This window comes from Cyrtonyx montezumae, unplaced genomic scaffold (genome assembly GCF_038088225.1).
Source record: "Cyrtonyx montezumae isolate F1298 unplaced genomic scaffold, pur_monq_1.0 scaffold_3, whole genome shotgun sequence".
NCBI lineage: Eukaryota > Metazoa > Chordata > Aves > Galliformes > Odontophoridae > Cyrtonyx > Cyrtonyx montezumae.
The window spans coordinates 124,446,939-124,464,200 of record NW_027072034.1 but is presented as its reverse complement, the minus strand read 5'-3'; the positions used below and the strand labels follow the sequence as shown (position 1 = coordinate 124,464,200).

Sequence of the window (17,262 nt, the reverse complement as noted above, 5' to 3'; positions counted from 1 at the left end):
TTTCAATGAAAAATTTATAGCACAGGTTTTTATAACATACAGCATTTTCCTTTAGCCCCCACTGTTGCCACGACCTTCCCACAATATCACAGGGCTCTGGGCGAAAGGATTTTGCTCACATTAAGATTACAAACCATGACAATTACCTCATTATTTGTTTACTGGCAAAGCTTTTTAAAAACAAAATAAGATTTGTCCATGTTTGTGGATTTTATAGGAGATACACATCTCCTATCTGTGTCTTCAAGGATTACACAAAGAATAGCAGCAAAAGGTGGGAGTTAAATGGTTTTCTTCACTGTTTTAGAAAGTTAGCTATTGATATTTTTTCACTAAAGCAGACCTTCTTTCAAAGATCACCTTCATTTCATGAATCTGTCAGAACTCCAGTGCAAGATAGGTTCCTCTAATCAAATATAAACCCAATATGAACTAAATCTGCACTTCTCTAAAGACTAATGGACGTGTTTCTACTAGTGAATTCTTTAAACTGTTGAGAAGACAAAATCACTGAAATGAAAGGCCAACAAAATTTCAGTAAGTGATGCGTGCCACCAATATTTCAAAGAAAAGCTGCCAGCATAAACATTATCAAAGGCAGCAGTGAAAGTAGAGAGGCATGTATAACTAACTATCTTGGTACTTCAAGTTGAATGGTTAATTTTATTACAAATGCATCAGAAAAGTCCTTGTTTGGAAAGTACTGGAATAGCGAATTACTGGCTCATTGGCAGAGCAAGGCTTTGGCAGGGATGAAGAAAGAGGACGTGGATAACTAAGAACCAGCTCCGAGAGCCTTCAAAGACATCTTGGGGAGACACCTGTACCTCTCTCAGAAGCTGGATTAAGGTGGAAACCTGCATCGTTACTACGCTTGCTGCAATAGCAATAGCCGGTTCCAAAACTGAATAAACCTTGTCATTAAAGCAGTAATTCTGAAAGCTCCCTTTGCACTTTAAGGAAGAGGCAACTGCAATGAAAAGCATCAATCTGGTAGATATGCCTGGAGTTAAAAGACAACTGACAGCTTCCATCCTTAACTTAATGAAAATCATTCATTAGAGAAATAGACATGATGAAAAATAGTCTCCTTTAGTTTTAAGATCTAACAGACTATATCGTGAAAAACTAAAATAATGAAATTACACTGCTTTTTTCAATCTGTAAGGATGCATTTTCCACCAAGATGTAATTTCTCCTTCATATCAAATATTCTCTACTTTTTAAATTCCCCAGTTCGTTCGCCCTGCAACGGAGGCATCAATTTAAAGCACACAATGACTAACCAAGGAGACCCTGTAGCTGCAATGCATCAAACCAATTTTGTTGACCATTCATGGGTCACTGAAACATCAGCTTCATCTGCCTTTTTTGGCAACAAATGACAAACATTACCATTTACTTCTCCAACCTTACAGGTACAATATCACATAGGTGAGCAAGAAAATAACTCCAGCCAGCTGTCAGAAGTTTCAACCTAGTCTAGAATAACATCAGTGATGATAGTTACTGGCCAAGGGATGGAGGTATCCAATGTTTTTAAATAAATTTGTTTAACATCAATTATTATTGAGCAGGTAATTACTTATATAGCAAAGCTGATGTCCAGTACTTGGGCTGAAATGCAATCCTGCTTGAATTCTACCCAAAGAATAGCCTCAGATGCCATTTACTGCATACATTTTATTTAAACTATGAAAATATGAAACTCAGAAATATTAGTAGTAAAAGGACTTCATTTTCTACTGTAAGAGAAGTTTGAAATATGGGAAGTAACCCTCTACAGCAGTCTAAACTCAGCTCTTATTCCAACAAAACATTTCAACACAAGCTTAAGCATACAAGAAATCAAATAAGCACCTAATTTCTTTAAGTCATTTCCCAGACCAGTGTCAGATGTTCAAGATGAAATCCAGATGCGCTTGAAGATCAATTATGTCCTTTCCATTCAAATGGAAAAAGCGAAGGCAAATACTAGACCTAGAATTTAAAGCTAAAAAGAAATGAGGATCTTCTCCAAACCATAACTGGATTGAATTTAGAATATTGCAAAGTTCTGGTCAGAAAAAAAAAAGTGCAGAATATTTGGGATGATATTAAACATTAACTAAAACAAACTAACATTTTCTACCTCTTAACCATCGTAATCCTGTACAAAATAAAATAATTCTGAAACCAATTATTATGAGTTATTATGATTCATACAAGCATAGGATTACTAGGTGCCAGTGAACAATATAAAACAGATTGCTCACTTGAAAATCACCACAAATTTGTGAACCCCTGTTCACCAACAAGGACTGACAAGGATGTCTCCCATGGTATTGCCTAAAAAAAATCTGAAATTTTATAGCCATGTGTTTGCATACTTTAAAACATCCTTTTATATTATGCAACAGGATTTTTTTACCACTACTTTTAAGTATATACCTGTGGTTGCACAGGCTGTTAAATATCAATATACTTGATTACCCTTTATCTCACAGTAGATAGCATATAAAAGTCTTTTGTGAACATTTATGTACTGAGAAATTAAGCAAGCCAACCAAAATACAAATGGTGACACTACTCTTGCCTCTATTTAAGAGCACCATCAACAGAAGGATGCCAGTTGTGACTGCTGACCACTCCAACCCTGCACTGAGATGGGGACCAGTGGTGTCCCCCAAGCAAAATTATCAGGATTGCAGCTCACAGTCCTTATTTTTGCAACCACACGTATGCAGTATTTCACAGCACCATTCCGCAGCCCTCTGTGTCATCATACTGAACTTTGTGTTCTCCAAAATGATTCACTGAAAGAGAATTTTCTCAGCCATTAAAACTACCACTCAGTGTGTGATTTCTGCTGCTCTAAATTGCCCTAGTATTACAGTAGACTTCTGCTTTTACCAAACAAAGCATTCTAGTGTGGCTGTAGTCATTCCTAAAGAATTCTTTCTCTTAGGATAAGGATTAAACATTTAAGAAGAAGACTACTGCTATGCAGCTGGTACTCAACCCATTATCAAAACCAGAAACAAGTTCCAAGAGATGCTCTGCCTTGTTTGGAGAGTAGGTACACTAAAAAATACAGGTTCATATGCTGCATGCTAATGACAATGTAAGAAACTACACTTATCACAGAAATAAATTATACTGCATTTCATATCCAGCACATATTAGTGACTCAGGATAACAGACTGCTCTCCTCTATTTACAACATTTTTTCTTGGAGCACGTCAAAGACCTGATACCCAGGATTCACTTAGTAATACTAAGGATCTACAAAAGGCTGTCTGTAATAAGAAAAGACTGAGTTATTACACCCCTGCAATAATTAACCTACTAGTATAAAGATCAAAAACACAGCAGCATCTCAAAATTCTCAGACAACTTAAAAGCAGGGGGAAAAAATACAGTTATAATACGTAATTGGATAATTTGGTTTTTAAGTTTCATGTCACCACTTCAGTCAAAAAAATCTGTAAAACAAATCACAAGAAATTGTATGATTAGATGGCATTCTATTTTTAACACTACTGATTAACAGATGGGAGGTTTTCCTTCAAAAATGCTTTAGTCATTATAAAGTACTAACAATGATGTTAATTAAACACATTTGTAGGACTAAAAAGAATGAGAAATCTTTTTTTTTTTCCCCTCTACAGCTATATCTAGGTGTTTTTTCACAAGCTTACCACTCAGTTACAGCAGTATGTACATCTCTATGTCGTGATAGGGCAATGAATGTACCAAACCAGCACTCCAACTCACAGCCTCTTTTATCACGTTGAATGCTAAGCTTGTATCAGTATGTCTGTACACATTTCTGCAGTTGCATACTGAGTTCACCAGTTCAAACTGGTTTTGATGCAAGAAATATCCTCTTGCTTCAGCCCTCGCACCAGGAGTAGTGCACTTGGGAAGAAACAGTAGAGAGAAAATCGTATTGCCATAGAAATATCCTTTGTAGAATCATAAGCAACAGCTTGACATCCCGTATTTTATCCTCTCTGTATTTTTACTGGCCTACCTACTTTACTCGTGGTAAAAAGTACACTGCAGAAACCCCCACAAGCTCCTACGTGGGATCAGTAAGCTTATGTAAGCCATGCTGCCAGCTGTAAGGTCTGAAGAAGACTTCAGGAATGAGAATGAAAAGGAAACATCCCATCAGGTGCCAAACACAGAGGGCACAAACCCTTTCTCTCCTGTTCTGGCTGAAGGAAACACACTTCTCCAGGATGAGCCAAGTTTGCAGTATAGGAAGATCAGCAGCCTCTGCAAAAATGAACAGCACCAAAGCAGCTCTTCCTCCAGAGGTTGTATGAAATGTTTAGTAGATGTACAGAGATGCCTCGGCTGTGCTCTGATACTGCTACCCTGGTTGAAAGGCAACCTCATGAGGAGAGAACAGACACCTTCTAGCAATGACTGCTGAGGAAGAAAAGGCCAAGTAAGATTAATTTTCTACACAAAACCCCTTTAAAAATCGTAATGTTCTGATAACGAGGGACACTAAGCAAGGATTTGGCATTAGTCTGAGTTTGGATTTTTTTCATTACGATTCAACACGAGTTCAAAAAACCAAGTAAAAATGCCATCTTCTTCAGAACGTAGTGGTACCAGACACCTTATGAATAAGAAGATACCACTATTCTTAATTCCCTTCCTGCTTACCCTGATGGCATCACTCGATGGCACAGTAATGTGACACCTGACCAAACAGAAGCACTGAAACCTACGCAGTATTCCCCAGAGCTGCTCCTCCACCACCACATGAATGGGTTATGAATGGGTTTGAAGATGCGTTCTAATCCCAACGTAAATCATTTCAGCACTTCGCTGCTGTAAACAAAACGTGACAAAGAGCAGCAGGGCATCGTGTCTGAACTGAACAGAGGAACGGGATGCTGTCTGCCAGATTTCTCAGCCAAGAATAATTCTCAGTACTGTTATTATCTTGGGCTGTGTGTGGTAAGCTAATTTCCATTTCCAGTTATACCAAAGGAAATTCAGAGCAAGTCCATTAATCGAATTATTTTAAAGTCAGAGGATGAATCTGGCTATGTGCATGGGTGCATACATACCAGCATCCATTCCTGAGATGCTCAGGCAGATCAGCTCTGTGGCATTCATGTCAGAGCCATGACAGAATGCTTTTCTGAGATTAATAAGTGACAGAGAGAAGGCTGTTTTCAATGAAAAAAGGAAGCCAAGAGCTGGCTTGTTTCCATGGAAACAGTAGCAGCAGCAGGCAGAACAGCTGTAGAGAAAAAGGCAGAAGTTAGGGAGGCAGAAATCTTCCTGATTTTACCTCACTGCTATGTCAGTGCCACCAGATATCATCTAAATTTAACACAGATCAAAGTGGCTTGCATTGAGCGGGTAACTTATTAAGCAACTATTTGCAATTAAGACTCTTAACAGCCAGCATTCCAGAAATGAATGAATAAAAATTACTTATAATATGATTTAGTCAGCCCGTGCACCCACGAAGTCACGGCATCTGTGAATACCCAAAGCAGTGATGTGTCACGGTGTTTATCCCAGGCACAAGGTGCTGATGCTTTAAGAGCAGCCAGCGTAAGGGAACAGACTCTTTTCCCCACTTAAATTCTGTAAATTCTGAGTAATTCAATTCAATTCAAAGAGTAAATTCTGCACTTTCATTAGTAAGATTCCTTGCTAAAGGACTTAATTTAGTAGTTGGGTAGAGATAGTGATAGGAGGATGGTTGGACTAGATGATCTTATAGGTCCTTTCCAACCTTATGAACTTATGAACTTATGAAGATGGCAAGAGGAAAGCCCACTCTTTCAGTTCCTATGTAATCTTTACTATTTTCTTTGTACATTCCTATAACCACTTTCAGATAGAAGAAAAATCTTTGAAACTCAAGAATTTCTAAGACTTGCACTTAGAAATTAAATGCCTGTTCTGTTTTTAATAAAGCAAATAAGGCCAGCACTTCACTATTAACACTCTGAGCTGGCCATATCCTCCTCGCTTCATTCATGGTGTGTCTGTCAGACTATCCCAGCAGTGCTGCTTCCACTAAAAGTAAAAGCCATCTGCATCCTGAGCAGCCCACACGAGCCACCCTGGTACCCAGCAAGGTCCACAAGCCACCAAAGAAAGATACAACTTCACTAAGAACGCTGTCCTGTATGATCTCTGGGGCTCTGCGCCTTGAGTGTGCCCATAAACTCAGTTCTCTCCCCTGCTCACCTCCCTCATTTCACCAACCCTTCCCACAGCCGACCTCTCCAAGCACTGGAGGCCAGCATAAGTGTCACTGCAGGCAGCCTCCAGCAGCAGCACCGCAGGTACAGCCACACACAAGAGTTTCTCTTCTCCAGCAGCATACAGCCTGGCAACCCCATCCCATTCCTGCTCTGTGCATGGACAGACAGGCTGCTCAGAGAGACAGACAGACAGACAGCCACGAGCACTGCAAGTCGCCGGGCAGCTTTTGGGTTCCTGAGCTAAGAATACAATCCTTAACAACGATCAATGAGAAATGTTAATTATTTCTTTAAACAGCGCCATATTTCAACTATTATTCAAAAATAAAAGGCCTTAAAAGCTTAATTAATTTGAAATATGGTATCTGAGACTAGCCCTGACATTGCAGGTCCCGCCGGGCATCTGCAGACACTCTGTCAAACTCAGTGCTAATTGTGCCTCTCACACTTTCTTACCAACTATTTCAACATCTCTCTTCACATTACTAAAGCATACCGAGCCCCTTGTACTCATGAGCCAGGGGCCATCAGAGGAGTCCAAAATACCCCACTGTTGTTAACCAGCCACACTCACAGCACACACAGTGCAATAAGAACTGGGTACAGATCTGCACTGCAAAAGAGGATTTAACCCTGTGGGACCTCTCCATCCACACAGCAGAGCTCCAACAGAGAGCAGAAAAACCCCAAACAGTGAAATGAAAACAAGCGATATTCAGGTGTAACTCCTGAATCTGAGATACAAAGGAGAGTGTAGCAGGTTTCAAAGCAACTGTCTGCACACGGATTACATTGTATATTTACAAACAGCACGGCTAGTAGATGGCACTATCAAAGCGCGTATATTAGAGTGGATTTCTTTAAGCCCCTATTGCAGTACACCTTCTCGTCAACAGATGAGTTCCACTGTTTATATAACATCACTGGATGGTCTTGCTAGAATAATCTGTGTGTGCACTATCCCCCAATAGGTTACCATGGCAACTTATATTTGAATTTCTATAAATTTCTATTTTTAGAGATCACAGTTTAGGATAAAGAAAACATCAGAAATATTAAGTACCATGCCATTAATAATAAATATCCAGTCCTTCTCAGCATCACGTTCCTCTGAACAGACACTGCGGAAGTTCAATCAGGCAGCGCTGCCACGGAGCACGATTACCACCGTTCTTAAGAAAGTTTTCCACTTTCACCACCATCCCAGCAGCACATGAGTCAGGAGCTCACCCTACAAGGCACAACTGATGCTCACAGAGCTTTTCTTGCACTCAGCAAGGATCTCACCCAAATATTTTTAGAGTTAGTCATCATTTCGGCTGACACAAAACAATGTCATCTTTGCCATAATACTCAGAAAACTAAGTGTCTAACTCAGGTGTGGGGAAATACCAAACCTCAATAGCACCTCAGCTCCCAGCTGGGTGTAGCACCACCCAAGCTGCCGCACTTTGGGGTGTGGGTGCAGGCATATGCTGGCACCTGAGGCACAGAGGTGACCCATGCTTCCAAGTTGCCAGCAGCAATCCGAGCAGCCTGAACAGAACCAGAACTCAGAGCTGCAGCTCTGGCACTGTCTCACTCTGGCCGCTTGTGGCTGAAATCAGAATATAATACTTCAAGCCACCTTCTAACTTTAAAAAGGTAAATAGGTTCTCTCACGATCGCTGCCAGTGTACCACAAAGTTCAGTGGAAGGCTCTATGCTGCTGTCAGCAGCTTGTCCAGCAGCAGTAGGACCGCCACACTGCTGTGAGGCCAGGTACCAACACCTGAACTCTGCTGAATTTGGGTGGCCAAGGTGCAAGCTGAATGCATGTCCTTAATGAGCAACAATAAAAACACTACTAATGCATATTCAGAATGCAGCCTGCTCTAGAGACACTTGGGCACCAGCTGGAGCTCTGCACCCCCTGACACCCCACTCTCCATTGAGCTGTGGTGATCCCAGTGGCACTGTGAGGGACAGTATCAATTGCTGCTGTAGGACAAGGTCTGCATTCTGCACAGGGATGCCCAGTGAAAGCACTGCTAAATGCTTCCTGCTGCTTTAAATCCAAGCCCATTCCAACCACGAGCTCTTTCTCACGTGCTGCGGTTAGGACTCGCTGCTGGGAGCTGTTCCCACAGCTGAGTTCAAGGCACTGCTGCGTACTTCTCCTGAAGGTGTTACAACCGTTTGCTTGTTCCATGGATTAGAAAAGCAAAACTCATCACCACCAACAGCAGCAACTACACGTCAGGGCTGAAACTCACACCATGCTCCAGCACAGAAGAAAAGGCCAAAATCTAAAACCCCATCTGATGAGAACTCACTAAAGACCTGTGTTCCCTCACAGCCCTCAGCTGCAGAGGGCAGGTGGGTGCCCTATAACCGGGTCCTGCTGCCAGCAGAGCCCCACTAGAAGGGCCGTGGACACTCATCACCTCACACAACCCAACACCTCCCTGAAAGCCATAGGGCACAGTGCACCTACAGCCCTGCAGGCCCCCAGAATGCACACTAACTACGGAGCCCAACGGCACACAGCGTGGTCCTCCAGACATCAGCACCCCCACGTCCCAACCAAGCCCAGGATGGTGGGCCGGCTCCTGGAGGCACAGCTCCCACTCCTCACCCCAGTGGGGCTGGTGGTGGGCGCTTACCCTGGCGGCCCGCGAGGAGTAGGGGTCCTCGAAGAGCGCCCAGACGCGGGGCTGCAGCCGCCTCCAGCGCCCACCCTTGCCCTCAGCGGTGGCCGCCACGTCCTCGATGCCCAGCCGCTTGGCCGTCATGTCGTCGTCGTCGCCGTCGGGGGGGGGCTCTCCAGTCAGCAGGTCGGGCGCCTCGAAGATGTCGAGCGCTTCCTCGGCGTCGCGGTGCTGCCGGTAGGTCATCCAGCAGCAGGGCTCCACGTCGGTCTCGTCGATGCCCCAGAAGGCCAGCTCCTCCTCGAAGAGCGGCCCGCACACGTCGGCGGGGCAGTGCAGCTTGCCGGTGCGGTAGTAGTTGAGCACATAAGCGAAGACCCCCGGGTGGCGGTCGAAGAAGAACTCGCTGGCCCCGCCGCCGCCCCGAGGGCTGCAGCCGCTGCCGGGTTCGGGGCAGCCGCCCGCCGGCGGGGCCGCGTTGGGAGGCGGCGGCGGCGGCGGCGGGGGCTCCTCGGCTCCCGGGGACTCGCCCTGCGATTCGGCGGCGAGCAGCGCCAGGCGGGTGCCCGGCAGGGTCTTCAGGGTGCTGCGGTAGGTCTCGTGCCGCGTCCCCCCCACGTTGAGGATCACCCTCTCGTTGTCCTCGAGCTTCCCCATCGCTCCGGGTGGGACATGACTGGGGCGGCGCGGGGCGGAGGAGCGCGACGAGCTTCTGCCTTCAGCGCGGACAGAGAGAAGGAATGAAGGAGAAGCCCCCCCGGCATCCCCGCGCCATTCCCCGCCTATCCCGGCCGCCTCCGTCCCACCCCGTTTCCCGGCGCGATGTCCCCGCGCCCGGCTCTGCCTCCCGCCGCCCCCATCGGCTCCGCTCCTCCTCGAGCCGATGGCACAGAGCGCGGGCAGCCGGCACCTACAGCCGAAGCACAACAAAGAGGGGTGGGAGAGCCGCGTCTCTTCCTCCCACCTCTAATCCCGGGAGGGAGACGGCCGCGAGCGAGGGGACGGCACGGAGCAGCCCCGGGGCTGGGCTCGCTGCCTCTCGCACGGCGGGGAGAGCCGGGGAAGGGTCGCTCCCGGCCCCCACCCCTCGGTACCTGGAGCGGCCCGGCGGCGGCTCCTCGTCTCGGGCGCCGGCGGCTGGGCGAGAGCTACTTGTTGTATTGCTCCGCGTTCAGGTGGCCGCTCCCCCTCTCCCCGTGCTCAACTCCGGCGGGCGGAGAGGCGGCTCCGGCCGCCCGCGTGGGAGCCCCGCGGCCATCGCGCACCGCGGGCGGACACCTGAAGCCGAACCGTTCCGGCACCGAACACGGGGAGCCCGGAGCCGAGCGAGAACCGAGAGCACCGGACGGGGCCGAAGCTCCGCCCGCGGCGGGGGCAGCACCGCCCCCCGCTGCCCTCCGGCCCCACCGCTGTAGCCGAGGTGTGCGGGCGGCTGCGGGGGTACGGCTCGTCCTCCGTGTGTGGGGAGAGGGGACAGAGTGAAGGCGAGAGCTCCCGTATCGTATAGGGGAGCGCGTCGGACCCTGCCTCCAAGGCGGCTGAATGGTTTTCTACGGCTGTTTTGCTCCCTTCTGCTCTCCGCTCAAGTTAGTCAAAGGGAAAGAGGCTTTCAGCCCCGGAAAAAAGACAGGCAAAGCGAGAAGCGATTCCTCGTAATGCTTCCTCAGGGAAAAAAGTTCATCCTCCACACCCAGGGCACATGGCTCGAAGCGGGGTAACAAACGGTGTCTGAAGCGTCCCCCTCCATGTCAGGGCTTGTGGCTGGACGCCGCCGCTCCGGGAGGGCAGAGCTCTGCTGGCAGCGCTGCTCAGAGGACGCCGTGCTTCGGCCAGATTGCTCTAACCCAGATCTGTGTGTGTGTGTGGCATCCATGATGTAAATACGGGCCCCCAGAGCTGCAGCAACTTTGGGAAACGAGTTTCAAAAGCATGTTGCAGATGGACATTTTGAAGTTCCTAAAATAAATAAATAAGCTGGACTATTTCCTGCCGAGGCAGATGAAGTCAGTCAGTGAAACCTCCTGGGAGCAGAAATTAATATGCAAGTGCAGAGTTGGAAATCCAGTAGGAGGCACTCGCCCATCCTAAACCAGAGCAGCACTGCTCCTGCAATGCCTGCTTCTCTTTGCAGAGGGGATTTATGAGAAAAGGGGACATGGGAGAGGGCAAAGCCAAATGAATATTCATTGTCTTCCCTCTGACCTAGGAAAGGTTTCTGGAGGAATGCAACACATTGGAGCTCTGCAGCATTCATCCCTTATGGAAAGCCATAGGGTGGCAGCAGCCGCCAGAGCACCAGCCAGGCTGTATAATGCAAGCTCTGGGAAGGCCCCTGGGCTGCCAGTGCTGCCCAAAGCCCATGTCCGTGTCGGGGTACAGCACGAGGACTCCTCCACAAGGACCAGCCACCACTACAGGGACTAACAGGGATGGTGTCTCATGAGCAGGATTTTACTGTCGTACCCCGTAACGCAGATGCCATGAGAAAGGCCTGTGTTATGAGACATCCTGAAGACTGATTGTGTTTCTTTTTTTTACTGTGTGGGGAAGAATAAGAGACAAGCATATTTTTTCTAAGTGGTAAGACAAGAATGGTCTCTTCTCTAGGGAAACATTCTGTCAGTCAAGTCAAAGTGTCCGTATCCTACAATGTCTGTTTCTAAATATAATGCTATTAATTTCTCTGCCTCATTCTTCCCTGTGTTTCCAGCATGTGGCACATTTCTCAATGAAGGATGAAGTTATGTCAGACATTGTATTCTCAGAGCCAGTGTTTTATTAAGTGGCATCACAGAACACACAGACAATATTCATTGTGGGTGGGAGAAATAACAGTTAGGAATTAATTTTTCCCCCCACAGGACACGGAATTTTGGTACTACCACTTCCAGCAGAAGTGGAAACAAGTCAGATGTATGTAAGAATTGATTTCAGGATTTACCACGCAACATGTCTGCAAACAAACAAAACAGAAGAAACCTATTCACAAACTGTCAAACATTTGCACGTAAAAGTTTAGTGGGAACATTTCTGTAGCTCAGGACTGTGAACTTTCCTTGAAGAACTGAGTGACACCGAGCAGTTCCCTGCTGGGTAGGAGGGTTTCCGTGGGACTGCTTTAACTGAGAAAGCAGTGACATCAGATGCTATTAGAAACACAAGCCAAAACGAGCATTTTAGCTACTAGAAGTGATCATTCTTCTTGCAAGCTTAGAACTGCAGTGCAAAGTCATGGAATGAGCAGCTGTCGAAATGGAATAAATGGGAGAAAGGACAAGGCAGAAAAGCAGATCTGAAGGAGAAAGGCACACGCTGCATCCCCCCACTTTAGGAGCTCAATTGACTAGAGGGGGTTAACCCACCCAGCTGCCTTCTGGGGCAAAACACAAGGCAGAAGCCACTGAGTTTCTCTGGCTTATTCATATTTTCATATTTTTTCATATGATATTGTAATTGGGTAACGAAGAAACCAATTTTATAATTGAGAATTACAATGAAGATAGTGCAACACAGCCAAAATATGATCAATTTATATCAGTTTAGTTGATGATTAAATAAACAAAGTAATTATTTTAAATATTTGCCATCATTAGGGTTTTATTAAGGCTCTACTTGTTTCTTTTGCTTATTTTTCCCTCCTCCCTATTACTTATAATCAGTCCCACTGTTGACATGCAGTAATTCATTCCAGAACTTGCACAATGTGACAGCCACATTATACTGAAGTACACTGGTGATAAATCAGAATCGCTGTTCGGAAATTGGGGACAAAAAAAAAGAAGTATTGGATTAAGTGAATGTCTGTAAAATACAACTGTTAGAAGCCACGGGATAATTAAACTGCGCAAGGCTAGAAGCAGAGCCAGCAGGAAGATCTCATCATTTTTCATTTCTAGAGTACAACTGCATTTTTGCATTTCTACTGCATTGACTAAATGTGGTTTGATCAATACCACACAATTGGTGAAAATAGGTCTTCCCGTAGAAAAATGATCAAAAAACCTAAGATCAGATGAGATGTACAAAATATGAAAGCATTCATGTTCTCCAATAGTCCCACAGGAGCAGGCAGAGGTCCCCTGTAGGAGCCAGTTCATGCACACAGGTGTGCTCCACTCATCTCACAGCATCCCAGATCTTCAGCTCTCTGTGCCTTTCTAGGGAATTGGGTGTCACTCACTGGAAAGCAAAAATCTGGAAAAGTTCCTTTTGCATTATGTTTATTAATGAAAGAAAAAGTAGCAGACTGAAGTCTGGGGTCTATTGAGAAGCCGCACCTCGAGTACTGTGTTCAGTTTTGGGCCCCTCACTGCAAGAAATACATTGAGGCCCTGGAGCGTGTTCAGAGAAGGGCAACAAAACTGGAGAGGGGCCTGGAGCACAAGTCTTATGAGGAGCGGCTGAGGGAGCTGGGATTGTTTAGTCTGGAGAAGAGGAGGCTCAGAGGAGACCTTATTGCACTCTACCACTTCCTGAAGGGAGATTGTGATGAGGAGGGGTTTGACCTCTTCTCCCAGGCAACAACAGGACCTGAGGAAATGGCCATAAGTTGTACCAGAGTAGGTTTAGATTGGACATAAGGAAAAACTTTTTCTCTCAGGGAGTGGTCAGGCACTGGGATGGCCTGCCTAGGGAGGTGGTGGCGTCACCATCCCTGGCAGTGTTCAAGAGGTGCGTGGATGAGGAGCTACTAGATATGGTTTAGTAGTTTGTGGTAGCAATGGTAATGGGTGGCTAGTTGGACTGGATGATCTTGTATGTCCATTCCAACCTTGTGATTCTATGATTCAGTAAGGCACAGCACACGTTGGTAGCACAGATGAACACTAATTGCATTGACGGGTTAGTAATGCACAGCACAAGTAGGGTGGGGAGTGAGTGGTAAAGTCCATCACTTTGCATATGTTAAAATAGGCTTTTGATTTCTCTTTCCAAAAGAGAGATGTTGGGAAGCAACATGCCCACTGAGCTGGGACTGGAACATTCTACCTTGTGCAGCTCCAGATCTCTGTCACACCCAGCTCCCACTGCAATGCACACTCCACTTACCATCAGCCAACAGCTAGTCCATGTTTTGAAAATAACAGAACCACTTACTAAAGTAATTTAGGAGCAGTTTTATGTTTCATTTAATGGTAATTTTAAGGGATCTTCTCCTGAAATCAATTCAAATCTGATATAGAACCAGCACAAGATGGAGATTTATCTGAGGAAATCAAGAAACTCTCCTTCATATGACATCAGAATGGAAACACACAAGAGGACTGCAACCATTTTTTGACAGCTCCAGTATTGCTCCACCCAGTTTTTTTGTTCCATCATAGCTCAACTATCACCTACCAACCTACCTCATCTATCATTTTCCTCCCTTCTGTGACTAACCAACTCCATTAATTTCATTGATGTTTAATAGAAAACTACACCTTATCTACGCCAGCAAGGTGAGGGATCTGCTTTCACAAGTTATCTTCTCAGGACTGATGATCTTTGAGGCATCCCTGGAGAGGCAGCCATTTCATTGATCACTGATTTTTTAATAATGGTTCATTCTCTACTATTGATCCAAGGAATAACAGTTACGTTTTGCCATGGTTTTGTTCTTGCATCATGAGCAGTTACAGTTTACCCATCAGAAGAAAATCCCTGGAGTGCAAGAGGCAGAAGTCTCACACAGAGTCTCATTGACTGAGGCAGACAGATTTTAAATCTGATGCCTTAGCTATGCAGGAAGCAGAGGCTTCTTCAGCATCTGCAGTCTCACACAGCAGATCCAGTCTCATTGTATGCAAGCTTGATTAATTTTGACTGCCTCCATTCAGTTGCAGTCAAGTTTTTCTCTCCAATTTTTTTTTTTCTTACCACTCTGCAGACAAGATTGCCCAAATCTGGACTGAGCTGTCTACTGCCATGGAAACAGAACAGTATTCTCAAGAGATAAACACTGCATCTCCTCTGCTAGCGCTTCAGCCTTGCTCGCAAAAGTTAGAGGTGCTGGCACAGGTTTTGCTTTGCAGCCTGTAAATTTGGCTGTTACTTTGCCCAGAAGGGGAGAGCCAGAGAGGGAATCCCACATCCACCACTGGTCACACCATCAGCAGCACATCCTCCTCAGAGGCAAGGAGCCAGCAGGCCTAAGGAGCCACACGCAAGGTTGTGCTCAAGCAGAGAAGTCTTGGCAGAAGCAGCCTCACTAGCTGTTAGCAGCCTGTCCCAGTATAAGGAAAATCAAAGGAAGTTGTGAAGCTTCAAGTTTTCCTGAGTCTCTGTGTACCTTTGAATAAATCACCTTGAGTGCAGAGCAAACCAGTCACACTGACACTTATACTTAGCTGCCAAAGAAGGTGGCATGTCCACGCTGATCTTGCAAGCATCACGAATTCTAAAGATTCTCTCTCTGAGAGTTGCTTAAACAACAAAAAACATCCTGTTTTGAAACCCTGCCTGCTTAGGTTACTCCCGCCTAGAGTTCCTGTTCATCTATGCAGAGATTTACTCTGACTTTTAAATTAGCTTTTCTTTCTACAAATTATCATCATTGATATTTTTTAAGCAAGAGACAGGCTGAGACGCCTGTGCTTACGTTACATTGCAGCTGCTCACAGCGTTAACATAATATTCCCTTCTCCTACCCCCCTCTCTCCTTTTCCAGCACAGATGGCACACATTCTGAGGCAAGGACTGCATCCTGAGGGAATTATTTGCACAGTGTCCTAGCTCAGCTGTAGCTCCAGGCTTTAAAGCTGGAAAACACACTAATGAAATAGTGACTGGCCTGCGGCACAGCGCAGAAAATTTCCTCTTCATCTGAAGAATTATGGTAGAAGCCGTAAAGCAGAGAGGTGCCCAAGAGCAGAGCTGCCAACACGAGTGTACCTTTAAGCCACCATGCTCCAGAAAGGGCCACTCTAGTTTTAAATGCAGCAGAATCACAATTAAGGCTCTTTTACAGTCTTTAATAACTCACTGAGTTCAGCATTTAACATTCATTTGGAGGTTCTTTGGGTCAGCTCCCATCCTACAACCACCCAGCCCCTTCTTTGTGTGAATGTGGTCATGAATGCAGGCGGACAAGACCAACGGTCCATGGGCTCTCCTCTGGGATGAGCATCACTGCACCCCGTTTTGTCACAAACACGTTCAGCTTCACAGAACAGAAATGGCATAGTGCACTTCCAAGAGCACATAAGCATGTCACCACCTCGTATAAAAATACAAATTTGTATTAATTTGCATTTGGACTACTCTTCACTGCCATATCAGGCACTTCCAAAGTGCTGGTTTCAAAAAAATACATTAAAAAGAGTAAAGCTGTAGCACCTGTTTGAACTCTGTTAGGTTTTACTTTGGTCTTGAAATGCTGAAAAGAAAGGAGAACTCAAGAACATCTACTGCATGAAAATAAGTGCAATCCTCACAGATGATGCTTAATGACTAACATCTGCAAGGCAAATACTACTGTCAGAGGAAGTGACTTCAGGGGAGTAATTTTATCAGCATGAGTACAGGATCTAATTCATGCCAAGACAAATCACAGGATCTCAGGATTAGTCATCAGAGTCATTAAACGTGCACTTACTCAACACAGGTTGTAAGAAAAGGGAGTAGTGCTTAAGATAGATCACTGAAGCTGCTATTGTAGTTTCCACTTATCTTAACCTGCAGAATCCTATAATGGCCTGGGGTTTCCCCACATGAAGTGTAAAGAAAGGTAAAGCAGGCTTCCCCCACAGCATTCTTCTACCCCGAGTGAGTTTTATAATGGCCTTGGCCAAACCTCAAAATAAAAACAAACGCAGAATTACCAATAGCCCCAGAAACAGGGTTGATTAAAAAAATAATAATAATACAGACACCAGAAGTACCCTTGACACTGAGAGGTATCCTTGTAACAGGGACCATGGGAACCTGAATTAATCAGTTCCCAATGAGTTTAGCTCCCAACTTCCAACAAGACAAACCCTTGCTGCCTTCCTACTGTTTCATCTCCCCTACTGCCCCTAAAAATGCTACCATTTGATGCCTTCTGCTTTTCTTTTTCTGTTTGAAAGACAGTGCCTCTGTGTTGGCCCATGAAATCAGAGGCAGATGTTGGTGGAACAGCAGTAGAGGTTGAACCTCCCCAACAATATCCCATTACACTTTTTTGCTGTGTGAGAGATGGCAGCAGAAGGGCAATCTGGCAGAATGGTGTCTGACATGAAAGTGCATATGAACCAAGAGTGTGTCTCTTAATTCCTCCATGCAGAAAAAAAAATGCACCTATTGACATTCATTGATGTTTTCTGAGTGTTGATGGAAACCAACCAGTGGCTGTGAGCACTGTGAGGCAGTGCGTGGTATGTCTCCATAGTGGTGACAGTCACCTCCAGTGGTGCAGATGCTTATGAGCATGGCATGCAGGC

The 17,262-nt window shown here is 45.5% G+C and overlaps 1 protein-coding gene across 4 annotated transcripts in view; it reads right to left on the bottom strand.

Annotated features, from left to right (window-relative positions):
- The window catches only part of KCNC2 (potassium voltage-gated channel subfamily C member 2), a 94,080-nt gene extending 84,511 nt beyond the window's left edge, over window positions 1-9,569 (bottom strand). For all 4 annotated transcript variants that reach the window (XM_065743268.1, XM_065743270.1, XM_065743269.1 and 1 more), the window contains exon 1: window positions 8,876-9,569. In XM_065743268.1, coding sequence (XP_065599340.1) covers window positions 8,876-9,517 — 642 coding nt within the window. In that variant the 5' untranslated portion in view covers window positions 9,518-9,569. The remainder of the gene's footprint in view (window positions 1-8,875) is intronic.
- Window positions 9,570-17,262: the final 7,693 nt, after the last annotated feature.